Below are 16947 nucleotides of genomic sequence, written 5' to 3'. Positions count from 1 at the left end.
TGTCAAAACAAAGTGTTACTTGTCAGGTAACGTTATGTGAAATATTAATAACAGCGACTATCATTTTACAGTGGAATAGTATGAGGCTGGATATGATTCTTATCTCATTTCATAACCTACTACAGTAGTAGTGTAAGACTCAGTTTACGTTATGGTAACGTTACGTCAGGTAACGTTATGTGAAATATTAATAACAGCAACTATCATTTTACAGTGGAATAGTATGAGGCTGGATATGATTCTTATCTCATTTCATAACCTACTACAGTGTAAGACTCTGTTTCTGTAAATGTTCCTAAAATGTAGTGTCAAAACAAAGTGTTTCTTGTCAGGTAACGTTATGTGAAATATTAATAACAGCGACTATCATTTTACAGTGGAATAGTATGAGGCTGGATATGATTCTTATCTCATTTCATAACCTACTACAGTAGTAGTGTAAGACTCAGTTTACGTTATGGTAACGTTACGTCAGGTAACGTTATGTGAAATATTAATAACAGCAACTATCATTTTACAGTGGAATAGTATGAGGCTGGATATGATTCTTATCTCATTTCATAACCTACTACAGTGTAAGACTCCGTTTCTGTAAATGTTCCTAAAATGTAGTGTCAAAACAAAGTGTTTCTTGTCAGGTAACGTTATGTGAAATATTAATAACAGCGACTATCATTTTACAGTGGAATAGTATGAGGCTGGATATGATTCTTATCTCATTTCATAACCTACTACAGTGTAAGACTCCGTTTCTGTAAATGTTCCTAAAATGTAGCGTCTAAAGTGTGCTATATTTTTCATTATTGTATTCCAGGTAAAAAGTGTCACCTGTACAAGAAAGATGACCCAGATTGGGTGCCATCTGTAAATATGACCGGAAAGCAACAGCCTTCTTCTCTGCAACCACCTAAAGAAACACAATACCAACGGCGTGTGAATCGTACCCAGCAGAAACTGAAGGTGGATGCTGCCCATGCCTTGCTTCTTATGGACATACCAGCTGCTGCTGATGATTCTGCTGCAAGTGATAATGTGTGCAGTATAGGTACTCAAACTGATATGACTGGTGATTTTATTTATTCTATGACCAATGAAGTTATAAATCTGAGAGCGGAAAACCTTCAGTTGCGTTCTGATGTGAAACAGTTGTCCTCTACCTATGACCAAAGTGCATTTGTGGGTAAAGATGAGAAGGTTTTATTTTTCACTGGTCTACCTACATTCCAGATTTTGTTAGCACTCTATGCATACCTTAGTCCCCACCTTCCTGTGAAGAAGTCGCTTAATCCATTCAAGATGCTGATGCTGACATTGATGCGACTAAGGCTTAATGTTTCTACAACCTTCCTATGTTATGCATTCAATGTGTCAATATCCACTGCTTCTAGGGTATTTACTTATTGTATTTTGCACAATCACAATGTTGAGTTTTTTTGTGGAGGACATCTTCAGTTTTGCAGGATTTTGAGAAAGCATGGCACTTGAGACAAAACACACTATATCCTATATAATTGTATTTTAATTCCTCTTGTTTCTTTATATACATTGCGTACAGCTTGTTATATTACATTTTATTGTATTTTCTTGTTCTTGTGGCCATCTTGGTCGACAGGTCATTTGTCAAGTAATTGGTCAAACGTTTCACACCGAAACGTCATGATATGATTTCAGGCTGCCAATAAATTTGGAAAAACCTGGAGTGCGTGCCTGGACATTGTTTTTCCCTATTTTTATGTGTGGTACAATACACCATTCCCATCAGAACACTTGAATAACAGAAGAGACAGTTTTGTATGTAACGTGTTTAATAATTGTTTAATAATTTTGTCACAGGAGAGATTAGCCTCTAGGATGGAACCCAGGTAGGTAATTTCATCTTTCCTTGTGACAATATTGTCACCCACTGTAACTGAGAAGTTACAAGTTGTCGAACAGAACTTGTAAGTCGCTTTGGATAAAAGTGTCAGCTATTTTCTTTTCTATTTTTTTTTTATATCCTTTATTTATCCAGGAATGTCCCATTGAGATACAATATATCTTCTTCCAGGGAGTCCTGACCAACACGGCACACAACACGTTTCAACATAAAAACAAGGGCATTAAACAAAAAACATACAAATCAAATATGTGATAGTGGCTTAGCCACACATTTTGCAGAGATTTGTAGCAGTGTTCCATTCAGATTATCAACACCGCAAGGTTTATCTGGTTTAAGTGATAGGAGGAGCTTTTCAATATCATTTGGACTTGTGCATTTAAATTTAAATCGGCATTTCTTGTCATACATTATATGTTTTTTAATTACAGAGTCTGACAGCTTACCACTCATTGGCAACATTTGATTTATAATTGTGTTTACCTTGGAAACAAAGTAATTGTTGAAATGAGTTGCAATGTCAAATGGTTCATTCAATGTTTTCCATAGTCTCTATTTGAATGACCACATCAAACAAGAGGTGGACGCAGGCAAATACTGCGGCATGGTCATGCTGGACCTACAAAAGGCCTTTGACACGGTCAATCACTCCATTCTGATTGACAAGCTAAAAGCAATTGGTTTTGATAGTCTATCAGTGAGCTGGATGCAATCCTACCTTGAGGGGAGGGAACAGATGGTGGAGGTAAACGGTACCCTATCCCCCCCCCTCACAGTGAGCTGTGGTGTTCCACAAGGAAGCATACTAGGACCGCTACTGTTCCTAATTTATGCAAATGACATGTCGTCAGCTTGTGACTGCAACTTGTTCCTGTTTGCGGACGACTCAGCCCTGCTGGTCTCTGACAAGAACAAGTTACAGGTTGAAAAAACCCTCAGCTCGGAACTAGGCAGAATCTGCATATGGCTCGCTGATAACAAACTATCATTACACATGGGCAAAACAGAGTCCATTCTCTTCGGGTCAAATAACAAACTCAGCAAGACCGACGGCTTCTCAGTTACAGTGGGTGACAATATTGTCACAAGGAAAGATGAAATTACCTACCTGGGTTCCATCCTAGAGGCTAATCTCTCCTGTGACAAAATGGCATCCAATGTAATAAAAAAAGTCAACCAACGAACTCGATTCTTGTACCGGATCTCCTCTCTGGTAAACAAGAATACCCTGAAGACTCTGGCAGGAGCACTCATTCAGGGGTACTACGACTATGCTTGCACCTCATGGTACCAAAGCACCTCAAAGGCGCTAAAAACAAAATTACAAACATCTCAAAACAAACTGGTCAGACTACTGCTTGACCTTACTCCTAGAACCCACCTCACCCCTGCCCACTTTGACAACCTAGGATGGCTTAGAGTAGATGACAGAGTACAGCAACTTGCAATGGGCCTGGTCTACAAGATACACTACACGACCAAGGTACCCATGTACATGGCAAAATACTTCCCAAAGGTCAGTGAATACCACGATCACAACACCAGAGGGAGCTCCACAAATCATGTTAAACCCAGATTCGGCTCAAATAAGGGACTAAACACGTTTCGCAATTATGCCACATCAATGTGGAACGCCCTACCCAAAGCTGTAAAGGAATGTGGATCACTACCCACTTTCAAAACCTCTCTCAAGAGACACCTACGGGAGACTGCAATTCAACACTGGCCCCTGTAAATATCCTAACCCAACCCCCTCCAATGTACAGTCATTTACCTAGTATGGTTTTGTCAATAGTCCAATGTACAATTTTGTTTGTTTGTACAGAGTCTCCCCCCCCTCAATGTACAGTTTTGCTTGCTTATACAGTGTGCCCCCCCCACCCCCCAACCACCTCCAATGTAAATTACCCAGTATGGTTGTCAATATCCCAGTGTACCCAACCCCCCCCACCCAACCTCCTCCAATGTACAGTTTCTACGTCAAATGTATATACTCCCTTTTCTTGACTCCTTCTGTATCACAAACAGTACTGTATTTGCAAATCTGGTATGTCATAAATGTATAGATGTAGCAGTACTGACTATCTGTATGTCATGTATGTCATATATGTCCTGATGAATTGAAAATGGGGGACCCTGGTGGAAACAAGACGAAAGTCTTTCTCTGGTCTGCATCCCCTTAACAATTGTGTGTATTGAGCTGTACTGTATTGTACCCATTCTGCAATCTGTTAATAAAGTTTTCAATCAATCAATCAATCAATCAATCAATCAATCAATCAATCAATTCAATCAATCAAAACTCTTACTATCCCCTTTACACTCCTCCAATCTGGTTTGATAATAATGTTTTTTCTTCTGTAATTGTATTCATTTATAAATGTATAACTGTTGATTGATATGCACTGTCCCTGATCAAATAAACTGAGTAAACTCAAACGAAACTATTGTTTTATTGCACAATCGTAGCGGGCATTGTAACGTTTGGGGTTTTGCGAGAGAACCAGTGTTGCAGTGAAAGATTAAACAAGTGAGAGAGACAGATGGACAGAATGAATTAATGAAAACTTTATTTAACTGATTGCAGAATGGGTACAATACAGTATGGCTCAATACACACAAAATGTTTAAGGGGATGCAGAGCAGAGAAAGACTAGCCTGTGAAGGTGTCACATTGGATTGGCAACCCCCCACACACACCATTGAAATGCTAATTGTTGGGGGACCCTGATGTAAACAAGACGAAAGTATTTCTCAGGTCTGCACCCCCTTAACAATTGTATGTATTGAGCTGGACTAAGCTCATTGAGCTGAGTAATATTATTGGCAAAACTTAGCCTGAAGTATATAATTAGGTTGCTGTATATCAAAAAAAATAAATAATAATAATTGTTCCTCGAACCGCACGTTTTGCATACTGCGATTCGTTTTTTGTTTATCACCGCATAGTTTTTATAACGAAACGCAACAATCTGGGTAGCATTTTACATTTCGCCGTGAACTCAGCTGTAACATTATTACTGACTGTGGATCGCTCGTGCTATCGCGCAACGTGATTGGTTGTTTCAAAACAAAGTGGGTCTGGGAAATGAAGTGTGGATTTGCGCAAAATGAATTAATATATATACATTTAATAACGTTAATTTTTAATCGTTGGGCATGGGGGGAGGTATCAAGTCTTTTCAAGTCAAGTGAAGTTGCGTAGCAACAACAGACAATAAGTTGACTCAGAATAACTCATGTACAAATGCCGATATGCCCTACTTTGTTTACTTGTTTATTGCACAATGTCGCTCTATTGGTTGGATTCTTATTATATATTATTACTATTGTATTATGCACATCGTTGCGGGCAATTTAATTTTATAAATAATAAAAAAATATATAAATATTAGAAAGGGCTGGGAATCAAACCCCGGGCGTCGGCTTGAAAGGAATGGGGATAAACCACTAGACCACGGTACTAGACAAAATATATCATTATAAATAGAGCCCACCTAGCTATCTACACAAAATATATACATTGACTGCTCCATTCGACAGGTTTTAACTGGTTAATTATTTTATTCAGCAACATTGCTTTAGACATGGTATGGTATTTATTTTAGACAACAAAACATACAGATCGTTATACAGTATACTGTGTAGGACGTTGTAGCGTCCGTCTAATGACTTTGCGCCTCCTGGCGGCATAAAATAGAACAGCAGCCTGGGTTCCTAATTCATTTCCACGACGTGATATAACCGTGCTCACGTCGCGGCAAAGCGCCCAGGAAAACTAAAAGCTTCATCTGTAGCTGAAAAAAAATAAAAAATACTATCTGTGAAGTTACTATCTGTGAAGTTAATGTCTGTGACGTTACTATCTGTGGTGTTACGGTCTGTGGTGTTACGGTCTGTGGTGTTACAGTCTGTGGTGTTACAGTCTGTGGTGTTACGGTCTGTGGTGTTACAGTCTGTGGTGTTACGGTCTGTGGTGTTACGGTCTGTGGTGTTAAGGCCTCTACATGCTACAGCAACTGCGAAGCAACTGCAACACAACATCGACAACGCAACAGTGTTGCAGACACTCTGCCTTTATGCTTCTGCAACATCGACGCGCAGCCTATGCAACATTGTACCCCGGATGTAGCTAGGTTCCCTAGATAGATGAAACTTCCCTTCTCAACCAACCTATTGATAACAAGCAGAAAACGAAGCATCATTTATACTTCCGGTCTGGGGGTTTAAAAATAAAAGAGCGACGTCTAAAGCACCGGAAATACATTACATTATCTAACATTAACACAAACCTAAACTAACTTTAGGTTAGTTGTAACGTTAGTTTAGGTTCGTTTTAACGTTAGATAATGTACAAAATAAACGTATTGCCGGTGCTTTAGACGTCGCTCTTTTATTTTGAAACACCCCGACCGGAAGTATAAATGATGCTTAGTTTTCTGCTTGTGTAGTCCGGTTCTGTGTCTGGTGTCTGTAGATTGTTGGTGAACAACTAACTTTAGGTTAGTTTTAACGTTAGCTAGCAGCAGGGATGGACGCCGTTGTGCAAATGCAGGCAGCTACAGGCACTCGAGGTCGAGGAAGAGCTGCTGAATTTAATCGGCAGGAGAAAGAGAGCTCGTCAAAGCCGTATATCACTGTGGCTGTGGTGCGGTCGTATAGGCACGAAAATGTAGCTCGAACTACCTGTTATATTAAATTAATTTATTGCTGTTTAACTTGTCTGTGTCCAGTCCTTTCGATTAGCCCCACCGTTCATTGTAAACAATAATGCATGTAATTATATTAACGTTACTGTGTTGTTGTAGCTACTGTATGTTAATAAATTCTGAATGGCATTAACGTTAGTTGGGTATGATAGCATTGAATAGCATCAACGCTAGCTGGCTGGCTACAACAAATTCTCACAAGCTGGCATCGTAAAATATCAACAGCAGCCATGGGAATACTAAATTGTGGAGGCTTTTAATCGTCAAGGTAAGAGGATTTGAAGGCGTATGCTATGGAAATCCCCTGCGGCTCCACTTTGTTGAAATGTACATACTAGGGCTTAGGGTATAGGATAACCATCGGTAAATTCACGATTTTTTATTGGTTTGTCATGACAAACCAATTACATAATCCAACATATGTGTACGAAACTAACATATTCCAGTTAACGGTATATTTTTTTAATGATTCGTTACGGCGAAATCAATACTTCCATTTGTATAAATTACGTTAACTCGAAGATAGTATTCCTGCCTGCAGGACCAATATTATTCTATGACAGCCCCGCCCCCATTCGCTAACCAACCAATCAATGCTACGCAACATCAACGCAACGGTTGTTCAGATTAGATTTGGGTGAGAGGTACGCAACATGCTCGCAACACAGTCTACAACACCCTCTGCAACATCTGCAACCATGTTGCGTTGAAGTCGCGCTGATGTTGTGTTGCAGTTGCAGTTGCTGTAGCATGTAGAGCCCTTTGCGGTCTGTGGTGGTGAACGGTCTGTGGTGTTACGGTCTGTGGCATTACGGTCTGTGAGTGGTGTATGCGTGTTAAGTTGACTGCCACAGAATTGGATATATTATGACTGGTCATGGCCGATCAAGATGAAATCTGTCTCTCTCTACGCTAGGGATGCCCCCCGGACCCCGGTTTTAAACGGGAACCGGTACTATATTAGAAAATACCGGAGTATTTATAAGCTCTGACGTCCTCGGTACTGCTATCGATACTCTAGAGAAATTATTATTATTATTATTATTATTTAAAAGTTGCGAACGATCCTCTCTGTCTCTGCACGAGAAGCGAGCCGCAGCCAGCGAGTCAATTATTACACACACTCCTCGCGAGTCGCTCGCTAGTGCTACACATAGACATACGGGTACTACATACGGGTACTCCTTAATGAAAGCGCTGTCCCCGACGCCCCGTGCTATAGCGCTCTGCACACAGACAGCAGCTCTGCATGCACTGAGTCGTGATCATGGCGGATAGAGCGAAGCGTTCTAAAGTATGGATATACTTTACAAGGGTCAATGCCGACAATGCACGTTGCCACACGTGCAACAAAACATTTGCCAGTAAGGGTGGCAATACGAGCAAATCAATTTATCAAAACATCTGTTGGCAAAACATGATATTAGTGTGCAGAAATGCGCGTATTCGACTGCCTTGCGCGCAGTGTTCCATCTGCATCCACTGCAGCCGTAACCGTAAGCCAAGATACGGCGTTGCCTAGGCTAATAACGAATTATTACAAATAGGCTAATAAACAAAACAATTGTTTAGCTACAAATACTACAATCTAAACTTTTTATAGATAGTCAAGCTGAGGCGTCAGCCACTATGTCCCAGCCCAGTGAGCCCAGGGCCACCACACATCCTCCCTCTACCTCCCTCCACCACCCAAAGTCCTTTATCCCTAGCAGCTAGAGGAAGGATGACAGAGGATAGGGTGAACGAGTGTCACAGTTCTGTTAGCCTTTTGCATTTGTTGTTTATTATAAAAAGTCTATAATTCAGAGTCAGACACATTTAAAACATTGTTGCTGCTGTTGCTGAAGAAATTATATTAATTTATTATATTTATTTATAAAGTTATATAAAAGAACATTGCTGCTGCTGTTGCTGAAGAAATTATATTTATTTATAATACTTATTTATAAAGTTGTATTTATAAATAATAAAGCAATGTTGATTCTGTTCTTAATTAATTGTCTTTTTTTCTTGCAAAAAAAGAACCAAAGAACCGATAAGAGTATCGATAAAGTACCGAACCGTTAAGCAGTATCGATAAGAGTAGTAGTATCGATAAAATCCTAACGATACCCATCCCTACTCTACGCTCACCAGCCGATCGATCGGTGCATCACTAGTAGCATTCAACTAAATAACCCAATATATAGTCTATTTGACAAATCTGTCAAATTCTGTTTTCCACATCACTGTCCTTCTGAAAGTGAATGTGACCATAAAACGAATGCTTATAAATAACAAACTTAGCATGGGGAAACACAACTGTCTCTGTTCCCAGTCTTCGCCTCCTTTGCCTCCCCTGTACCCGTCTCTCTCTCTTTCTCTCTCTCTCTCTCTCACTCTCTCTTCCTTCCCCTCTGTCTCTCTCTTTCTACTCTGTCACAGTCTTGCTCCTCCTCCTTTCTGTCACCCAGTACCCGTCCCACGTCTCTCTCCCTGCCTTAGCCCATCTCTCTATCTTTCAACCCATCTCCCTTCCTTTTCCTCTGTCTCCCACTTTCTACTTCGTCCCAGTCTTCCTCCTTCCTCTTCAGCCTCAGCCAGTCTCTCTTATTCTCCTTCTCCCTCCCTTCCTTTCCCTCTGTTTCTTTCTCGTCTCCTGCTGCCCCCCCCCCCTTCTTGTTTAAACATGCAGCAGTGTGAATCAGCAGCAGGGTGTTGTGTGTGTGTGTGCGTGGACAAGACTGGACTGCTCCCACAGTCTTGGCCCACATCCACAGCCAAGATCCCCTCAAGCTGTCTGAGAGACAGAGATGGAGGGAGAGAGAGAGAGAGAGAGAGAGAGAGAGAGAGAGAGAGAGAGAGAGAGAGAGAGAGAGAGAGAGAGAGAGAGAGAGAGAGAGAGAGAGAGAGAGAGAGAGAGAGAGAGAGAGAGAGAGAGAGAGAGAGAGAGAGAGAGAGAGAGAGAGAGAGAGAGAGAGAGAGAGAAGCTAGGTGTGAGGAATCCACTACCCCCAGGCTCTGGGAACACACACACAATGCACAAATGCATGGATGCGTGCACACAATTTGTCTGGATATTCCCCCTTATTCCATTTCATAATCACTGATCATACACAGCTGTATAGACCTGGAGAGTGAGGTTCCACTGTGATTTCCCCCCACTGTAGCCAGTCACCCAGGGAAGATCAGTAATTTATCACCATTTAAACATGTTTAGGTTCATAATCTTTTATAGATTATTCCTTTTTTTTTAGTGTTACATCCAATTAAATCTAAATTCAGTAAACATTTTTTTTCTTTTTTTTATAAACTCTGTTTTTTATCGTAATGTTCACTCATCTCAATGACATCTGCTACAATTAGGGATGCCCCGATCGATCGGCCACCGATCGTTATCGGCCGATACTCAGTATAAATATGCAATCTGTGAATTCCGATAATTAGGGATGCCCCGATCGATCGGCCACCGATCGTTATCGGCCGATACTCAGTATAAATATGCAATCTGTGAATTCCGATAATGAGTCGTATTCGCCGATCGCGGAAACCGATCAAGCGAAGCTCTCACTCGCTGTCTGTCTCAGACACAGGACCTGCAAACTGCCGCTGCTCCTCCTCCCTAGCCCCGCCCGCCCCGTGTAGAGTTTGTAAACACTGAGGACTGAGAGGAGGCTCCCCTGCTCGAGTCTGTATCTGTAGTGCATTCGACCTGAGCTAACGTTAGCTATCTAGCTATCGTTACTGTTTAAACAAAATTACCCAGTCAACTATTCACGTTTAGTAGGCATTGTCTAACGGTATTTAGCCGGCTAGCTACCGATAGCTCCTGATATCAACAAATGATCCAGAAAGTGTAGTAGTCCATGTTCATACCTCCGTTAGCTTGCGTTAGCTGACGTTAGTTTACTGTTCAAAACGAAATGTCCCATTGAACTAAAGTTCTGTCTTAACGTCATCTAGCCGGCTAGCAGTAGCTACAGATAGCTCTTGATATCAATGTCTTATAACTATGCGTATTCGAGCTGAGGGCTTGCTGAATGTGAAATGACCAAAGCACAGTAACGTTACCATAGGGTCCCGCTGCAGCGCCGGAGAATCCTTTTTGGAGCTGGAGGCTACTAGAGTACACACAGACAGTGGAGCTGTTTGCAGATAGCGAGCATTTTGACTTGTTGCGTGGTGGCGATGTCTCGCAGATAATACAAGTACAAGTCTAATTATATAATATATATATTTTATAAAAAAAAAAAAAAAAAACTTTTTATATAAAATAATTTTTAATTTCTTTTTAATCAAAAACAATCGGTATCGGATCGGTATCGGCCGATATGGCTCACGACGATCGGTGATCGGTATCGGTGGCAAAAAACGTGATCGGGGCATCCCTACCGATAATGAGTCATATTCGCCGATCGCGGAAACCGATCAAGCGAAGATCTCACGCGCTGTCTGTCTCAGACACACACGACCTGCAAACTGCCGCTGCTCCTCCTCCCTAGCCCGCCCACACCCGTGTAGAGTTTGTAAACACTGAGGACTGAGAGGAGGCTCCTCTGCTCGAGTCTGTAGTGCATTCAACCTGAGCTAACGTTAGCTACCTAGCTATCGTTACTGTTTAAACAAAATTACCCAGTCAACTATTCACGTTTAGTAGGCATTGTCTAACGGTATTTAGCCGGCTAGCTACTGATAGCTCCTGATATCAACAAATTATCCAGAAAGTCTAGTAGTCCATGTTCATACCTCCGTTAGCTTGCATTAGCTGACGTTAGTTCTCTGTTCAAAACGAAATGTCCCATTGAACTAAAGTTCTGTCTTAACGTCATCTAGCCGGCTAGCAGTAGCTACAGATAGCTCTTGATATCAATGTCTTATAACATTGATTTAATGCGTATTCGAGCTGAGGGCTTGCTGAATGTGAAATGACCAAAGAACCGTAACGTTACCAATAGGGTCCAGCTGCAGGGCAGGAGAATCCTTTTTGGAGCTGGAGGCTACTAGAGTACACACAGACAGTAGAGCTGTTTGCAGATAGCGAGCATTTTGACTTGTTGCGTGGTGGCGATGTCTCGCAGATAATACAAGTAAAAGTCTAATTATATAATATATATATTTTATTAAAAAAAAAATTATATAAAATAATGTTTAATTTCTTTTTAATCAAAAACAATCGGTATCGGATCGGTATCGGCCGATATGGCTCACGGCGATCGGTGATCGGTATCGGTGGCAAAAAACGTGATCGGGGCATCCCTAGCTACAATCCCTCTTCGTCTCACTGCGGGCCGTTAGCACTTTTCTCAGCACAATCCATGCTGTTCCCATTCACATTAGCTCCGGATAGTTAGCAACAAACCAATACAAAATCAATGGAGTCATGCTCCTGTCTGTATTGGCTCAGTCAGCTTGTACAGTCAGGAGCGTGACCCTGTTGAATTTGTATTGAGTGAGTGAGTGAGTGAGTGAGTGAGTGAGTGAGTGAGTGAGTGAGTGAGTGAGTGAGTGAGTGAGTGAGTGAGTGAGTGAGTGAGTGAGTGAGTGAGTGAGTGAGATGTTTTCTGCAGTTCAATATGTCTATCACCAACTTAGGCTCAAAGCCACAAAGGTGTTTGTTTGGCACTAGGCCTAATTCCACACAGAAAAGATTGCTGCATATTATTTAAGCAATATAATGATATATCTGAAAGCAAGTGCCAATGATAAATCCTATGTTGGAATTGATCAAAGGAAAATCTCTACTTTAACTCTCATAAAACACTGCAGGGGTGTTTTAATAGAAGTATTGAACAGTGCGTGCGTGCGTGCGTGCGTGCGTGCGTGCATGCGTGCGTGTGTGTGTGTGTGTGTGCAGTGTTTCCCCTATATGCATTCAGCAGCGGCGAATTAGGACCGCCGCTGCTATGAACTAGACTATTAAAAAAATATATATTAAAAAAATATATATATATATTATAATAATAATTTTTTTTTTTTTTTTTTTTATCATTTAATTTGGGCTGTGGGGGGTGCTTAATGTAAAAGCCTGACCTGAGGAAAAGGCTGCAGGGAGAAAGCACTGCAGTCTAGTCGATTTTGTGTTTTGAGCACAAAGTTCATCATAGATCTAGCCTCTTTATTTTGCTCTCAAAGTGCACCAGATTGATGCATTTAACTTTAAAATGTAAAAAATTAAATAAAAAGGGTGTGTGTGTGTGTGTGTATGTGTGTGTGTGTGTGTGTGTGTGTGTGTGTGTGTGTGTGTGTGTGTGTGTGTGTGTACAGTATGTGTCTTTCCAGCCAAGCTACTGTATGCTCCAACTGCTGACAGTGCTAAGCACAAAATGCCTGATAAATCAAAGAAAAACATTGACTCTGATGTAAATAGAGACACAAAGAAAATACCTAAATACCTCCATCAGTAGATATCAGTTTCTAATTATCCTCTGAAGTTAAGCCAATAGATATTGTTTCTGGGGATGCATATCGTTCTGATACCAGGCTATAATAGGGTATCGGTATTGGAGAATTCCCCCAATACTAAAATTAAAAACCAAATAAATTATGTGTAACATGCCAAAAATCAAAGCAAAGACTTGATTTGCTGCATTTTAACACACAACGTCTATACTGTTCAGTAATAGAGATGGATTGAATCGGTACCCAATATTGGCTGATACTTAATAGTTTAGTACTCTGAATCGATATCGGCAATGATGAAGTGGTATCGGTGCATCCTTAGATATTGGTGGATACCATAAATCTTTTATCAGTCGGACATAACTAATATGTTTATAACCTAATGAATGAATGCAAGAAAGCAACTGCTGTGTGACTAAGACTTAAACGGTTAAGTGTAAGACTTAAACGTAAACGTAAACGTACCCTCAGCGGAGCCTTGTAAAACTAGGCCCTGAAGAAGGAAGGGAAGCCATACTGTATTAGTCATCGTTCACACCTTCGACCAGCTCAGGTTCCGGCACACTTGACATCCGCCTCTTGAACCCCAGAAATAGAGGCACGCTTTCATGACTTGACGCACTTAACGTGCCAGTGTTTGTGTTCCACGGAAGTGGTCGGAGAGCTTTTCATACCATGGTGGTTCCTGTCGTCAGTTGGTTAAATAGAGAGAGAAATAAGAAAGGGAGACAGAGCAAGAGAGAGAGAGCGAGAGAGAGATAGAGGGAAAGAAGGGCCATTCCACAAAGCCACAATTGCGTGTTGTTCAGTGACTAAAACTTGAAATTGACTATGAGGCCTTGGTATACTACTGTACTACCTATTGTTAAAAAAGTAAGAGTTTTGGATAGTCCTACTCCAAACCTCAAGGGTCCCGGACGCACAGCTCTGCCTCACCAACAGGCTAAAAACCAGGGATATAAATGCAAAATACTTTGTTTCAAGATACAAATGTATAAATGAAGCGTAAGCGACTGAAAACAAATGTTTTCCCATGGGATTTGGGTATTTATCTGCAGAATAAACAGATTGAGACCCCACCCCACCACTATAGACTATCTAATTCGCTGTGATTGCATGGCTTCTCACAAGAGATTGCTCCTGTTAAATCCATTTGCAATGTTATCTAACGAGTCAAGGGCTCCTGTAAATCAACAGAGGGGGTTGGCAGGGGTTTTCCATAGCTCCTATGCATTTCACTGACTCATTCCTCCCCCACTCCCCTAGCTGAAATAATTGCGCTTCATACAGTCTGACTCTGAACAGTAAGGGTGTTGCATTTTTCCTCTCATTAGGGGTTCATTTATAGTACAATTGTCTCAATTATCTCAATGTATGGTATTATCTCTGTAATTATTGAAATATGCTGATCTTCAAATGGTTGTGAAACAGACCACTTCATAGTGATTTATTGGAAGAAAAATTGTTGAATCACTAATGGAACACTTCTAATGTGCACTCTCCATCATGTGGACTGGGCTAGCGTCAGGACCCGAGGAAATATGCAAACTTAGTTAACAACTAACTACTGTATAACAACTTATGAAGACACAGGCTAACTGTTTTGTATATTAACTGTAGTTTGTGGCACTGTTGTTACAGTTCTTTACAGTGATACACTGTAGCATGAAAACAGTTATTATTCCACCCTCCATCCTCGCAACACACACACACACACACACACACACACACACACACACACACACACACACACACACACACACACACACACACACACACACACACACACACACACACACACACACACACACACACACACACACACACACACACACACACACACACACACACACACACACACACACACACACACACACACACACACACACACACACACACCACACACACACCACCAATAATGCCAATAATTCTACCTCTAATCACCTAAACAGGTACTTGACCTGCTGTTCGACTACCAGATGCTTTAAGTCCATTGACTTAATCAATGAGTAGAGCATGCTTCCCACAGTGCTCAGCTGAGCCTATAGTGCTGATCAGCCGGGCTGGTGAGGGAGAGCCACTGGGGAATTTGTGTGTCAGAGAGAGATAGGGGAGTTAGTTGAACGGAGCTCCCCAAAGACAGGCCTGAGCAGGCAGGCAGCTGCTGTCAGCCAGCCAGCCAGCACAAAAATAAACAGGACCAGGGCTGCCAGGTACCACAGGGCGCAGCTCTCCGGGGACACGCCGCTTCCCCCCAAACACTGATCTGGGGTCAGCCTTCTGTGCTCCACTTGTTCCCCTCTGCATTAGTGGTGGCCATATGAAACTGGAGTGGGGCAAACGTTGGGTATAGGCTTAAAGCCAGGATATTGGCCTAGGCCTGTGCAGACAGTGATATGCACAACACTTGTGCCAGTTCAGAATGTGGGAGCGCCCTGTGTTGGCTTTGGTTTCATCAGGCATGTTGAATGCTGCAGGGTCCATCCCAGCACATGGGAGTGAGCTTTTGATTTGTAGCTATACTCTACCCACAACAATATGGAGGATACATATCAGTCACCACAACAACGTCATTGATATAATGATGGATAACACTGATCTCACTATAGCAGGCTGCTGGATGAGAAATCTTTAGATTTAATACGGCTCGCATGTGGGAAGACAGACTCCCTGACAGAGGACAGCTGAAATGAAAAAAAATAACCCACTAAAGGAAATGTCAACAGCACGGGCAATCGGGGGCAATCGGGCATGGTCTATGTTTACAAACAGTGTCTTGACAGAGCTTTCGCTTGCCATCCTTTCAGCACTGGAGGTAACACAACAAGCTCACTGAAACCCTTTAACGATGAGCGAGCGAGCAGTGCGTCTGCGTTGAATCGCGATGTTGATTATGGGTTGCAAACTATGTGAGGTCTGGCAGGTGATTGCATTGCACACGACATGCCTGGCATGCAAAGAAAACAACCTGGTGGCCCCACTGTCTCTCGCCTACGCACATCATACACACAAACCCCACCACCACGCTAGAGAGCGTCCCAGATTAAGGCCAAGTTATATAACTGGGACTCCATTAGTGATTTTAAAATGCATGTAGCCTACTGCTGTGAAATAATATGTGCCCGTTGCCGTTGTGCACACAGACTGCTCCCATGTTTTGTGAATGAACAAGCAAGTAATGACAGCCAGGCAATATGACAGATGCGCTACGGCGCATGTAACGCTATAGTTCACATTTACAATCAGATGGAAAGTCAAAACATTACCAAACTTGACTGCGAATGAACTGAACGTGTCGCTTGTGTATGTCTGGCTATGTCTCTCTCTCCATCGATGTCAGAGTCGCGGAGCACATAATAAACACTGCAGAGACGACACATACCTTGGTATCGTGATACATTTCGTGTTGATGTTTTGAGTGGTGATGGCTTTCTCCAGTTCGTCCAGCTGCCCCGTCTTCTTCAACTTCTTGACCAGGCTCTTCACTGCCTTTTCACACCATTTCTCCTCTTGCCCGTTCTGTTCACCCTTCTTCCAGCCCAGGAGTCTTTTGACAATGGGGGGTGTGAAAGGCAAAATTGACATCGTGAGTTCCAGTAAAGTCCTTCCAGTGTTGTGAAGTCTGGTGGCTTGCAAAAATATAGAGGGAATTGTTATTTGAACACAATCCGAGACGCAAAGCTGAGACAGGGATACAAAAAAAAAAAAAAAAAACCCAAAACAAATGTAAGGTCTAGCTAACAACACATTGGTGACGATGGAGCATTGCAAGTTTGTTCCAGTTTTAGAGCTGCAGGGTCGGTCTGGCTGCAGCGCGACGATCAGACCCACTGTGTGCTGCTGCAGAGTGCATTCGGTAACACTCCGCGAAGAAACCTAGTTCTGTCTGCAATGTCTGCAAACTTTTACAAAATGCCTAATCTAAGTTATATGCGGCCAACGTTACTCCATCAAGCACGTTCTGAAGAAGATAACATTCGTTTT

The 16947-nt window shown here is 41.9% G+C and overlaps 1 protein-coding gene across 2 annotated transcripts in view; it reads right to left on the bottom strand.

Annotated features, from left to right (window-relative positions):
- Positions 1–16628, bottom strand: part of LOC311247067 (mothers against decapentaplegic homolog 3) — a 76734-nt gene extending 60106 nt beyond the window's left edge. For both annotated transcript variants that reach the window (XM_084337367.1, XM_084337368.1), the window contains exon 1: positions 16346–16628. In XM_084337367.1, coding sequence (XP_084193493.1) covers positions 16346–16548 — 203 coding nt within the window. In that variant the 5' untranslated portion in view covers positions 16549–16628. The remainder of the gene's footprint in view (positions 1–16345) is intronic.
- Between the last annotated feature and the right edge of the window lie 319 nt (positions 16629–16947).

This window comes from Notolepis coatsorum (genome assembly GCF_963971535.1).
Source record: "Notolepis coatsorum genome assembly, chromosome: 20".
Taxonomy (NCBI): domain Eukaryota; kingdom Metazoa; phylum Chordata; class Actinopteri; order Aulopiformes; family Paralepididae; genus Notolepis; species Notolepis coatsorum.
The sequence above is the reverse complement of the archived record's forward strand: the minus strand, read 5'-3'. Positions and strand labels throughout refer to the sequence as shown.